The sequence below is a fragment of the Myotis brandtii genome, unplaced genomic scaffold (assembly GCF_000412655.1).
Source record: "Myotis brandtii unplaced genomic scaffold, ASM41265v1 scaffold317, whole genome shotgun sequence".
Taxonomy (NCBI): Eukaryota; Metazoa; Chordata; class Mammalia; order Chiroptera; family Vespertilionidae; genus Myotis; species Myotis brandtii.
The window spans coordinates 2,441,789-2,443,235 of NW_005362155.1; the positions used below are offsets into that span (position 1 = coordinate 2,441,789).

The 1,447-nt window shown below is 66.6% G+C and overlaps 1 protein-coding gene across 1 annotated transcript in view; it reads left to right on the forward strand.

The window, feature by feature from the left end:
• Positions 1-1,447, forward strand: part of CACNA1H (calcium channel, voltage-dependent, T type, alpha 1H subunit) — a 51,155-nt gene that overhangs the window by 47,805 nt on the left and 1,903 nt on the right. Inside the window, exons 34-36 of the mRNA XM_014542965.1 lie at positions 3-106; positions 229-389; positions 1,308-1,440. Of these exons, the coding sequence (XP_014398451.1) occupies positions 3-106; positions 229-389; positions 1,308-1,440 (398 nt within the window). The remainder of the gene's footprint in view (positions 1-2; positions 107-228; positions 390-1,307; positions 1,441-1,447) is intronic.

Sequence of the window (1,447 nt, forward strand, 5' to 3'; positions counted from 1 at the left end):
CTGCCCAATGACAGCTACATGTTCCGGCCCGTAGCGCCCGCCTCGGCCCCTCACCCCCACCCGCTGCAGGAGGTGGAAATGGAGACCTACGTGGGCACCACCTCTGGTAGGACCCCCAGAGACAGCTGGAGAGATTGGGCAGGTGGGAGGCCTAGGCAGCAGGACTCGGGCGGGTCGGGGGCTCAGGGCTGGTGACAGCTGCCTGCTTTAGACACCCTCCTGCCCTAGGCTTGACCTCCGTGGAGCACGTGCCACCTGTGGAGTCCTGCGCCTCCCTCCAGGCCTTGCCAACTGCGTCCTCCCCTGCCAGGGGCAACCAGCACCCTCTCACCCTGCCCCCTCGGGGCACGGCCCGCTCCCCCAGCTTTAGCCGCCTACTCTGCAGACAGGTAGGAGCCCCCCCCCCAACTCCTGCACAGCCTGAGGGTGTCCCTCTCCCCGTTAAAGGATGAGTGACAGGCACTGGGAAGGGGGTGCTTTATCCCTAGAGCTCCTGATGACAGAGTTCCCAGCCACCTGGACCACATCCTCTCCTTGGACAGCAGCCTGAGTGCCCCACCACACCCCGCAGTGGTTCCTGTGGGCCTCAGGGACCCACAGACCACCCTTCCCAGCCTCAGGGTGCCACGCTGGGCTGGTGGTGCACAAGGTTGCCTCGGCCCAGCTCTGTGCCCAGCAGGGTTTCCAGGGCCCATGACAGGCTCTCCCTACTCGGGCTGCAGCCCTTTGCTCTTCATGGCCCCTCCCCTTGTGACAGGCATGGGTGGTTGGCACCCGCATGCAGAGTGGTCTCCAGGGTGGCATGGGTGAGGCGGTGCTTTATCCCTAGAGCTCCTGATGACAGAGTTCCCAGCCACCTGGACCACATCCTCTCCTTGGACAGCAGCCTGAGTGCCCCACCACACCCCGCAGTGGTCCCTGTGGGCCTCAGGGACCCACAGACCACCTTTCTAGCCTCGGTGCCACGCTGGGCTGGTGGTGCACAAAGTTGCCTCGGCCCAGCTCTGTGCCCAGCAGGGTTTCCAGGGCCCATGACAGGCTCTCCCTACTCGGGCTGCAGCCCTTTGCTCCTCACGGCCCCTCCCCTCGTGACAGGCATGGGTGGTTGGCACCCGCATGCAGAGTGGTCTCCAGGGTGGCATGGGTGAGGCTGGAGGACAGTGACACACACGCCAGGAGCTCTCGGGCCCATCTCACCCTGGATCCCCACCTCAGGGGTGTCGGTGCCTACTCTGCCCAGGTGGGGAGGAGTCTGCTGGCTGCTGGCGGGGCTCTGCCTGCTCTCACCCGACCCCATGCCCCTGCAGGAGGCCCTGCACACCAACTCCCTGGAAGCCCAGGCTGACGGCCCTGCGGACTGCGGCCTGGACTCGGGGGAGCCTGACGGGAAGACCCCCACCAGACAGGCGTCCCTGGGGGACTCCCTGCGGTCCCCGCCCCGCTCCCC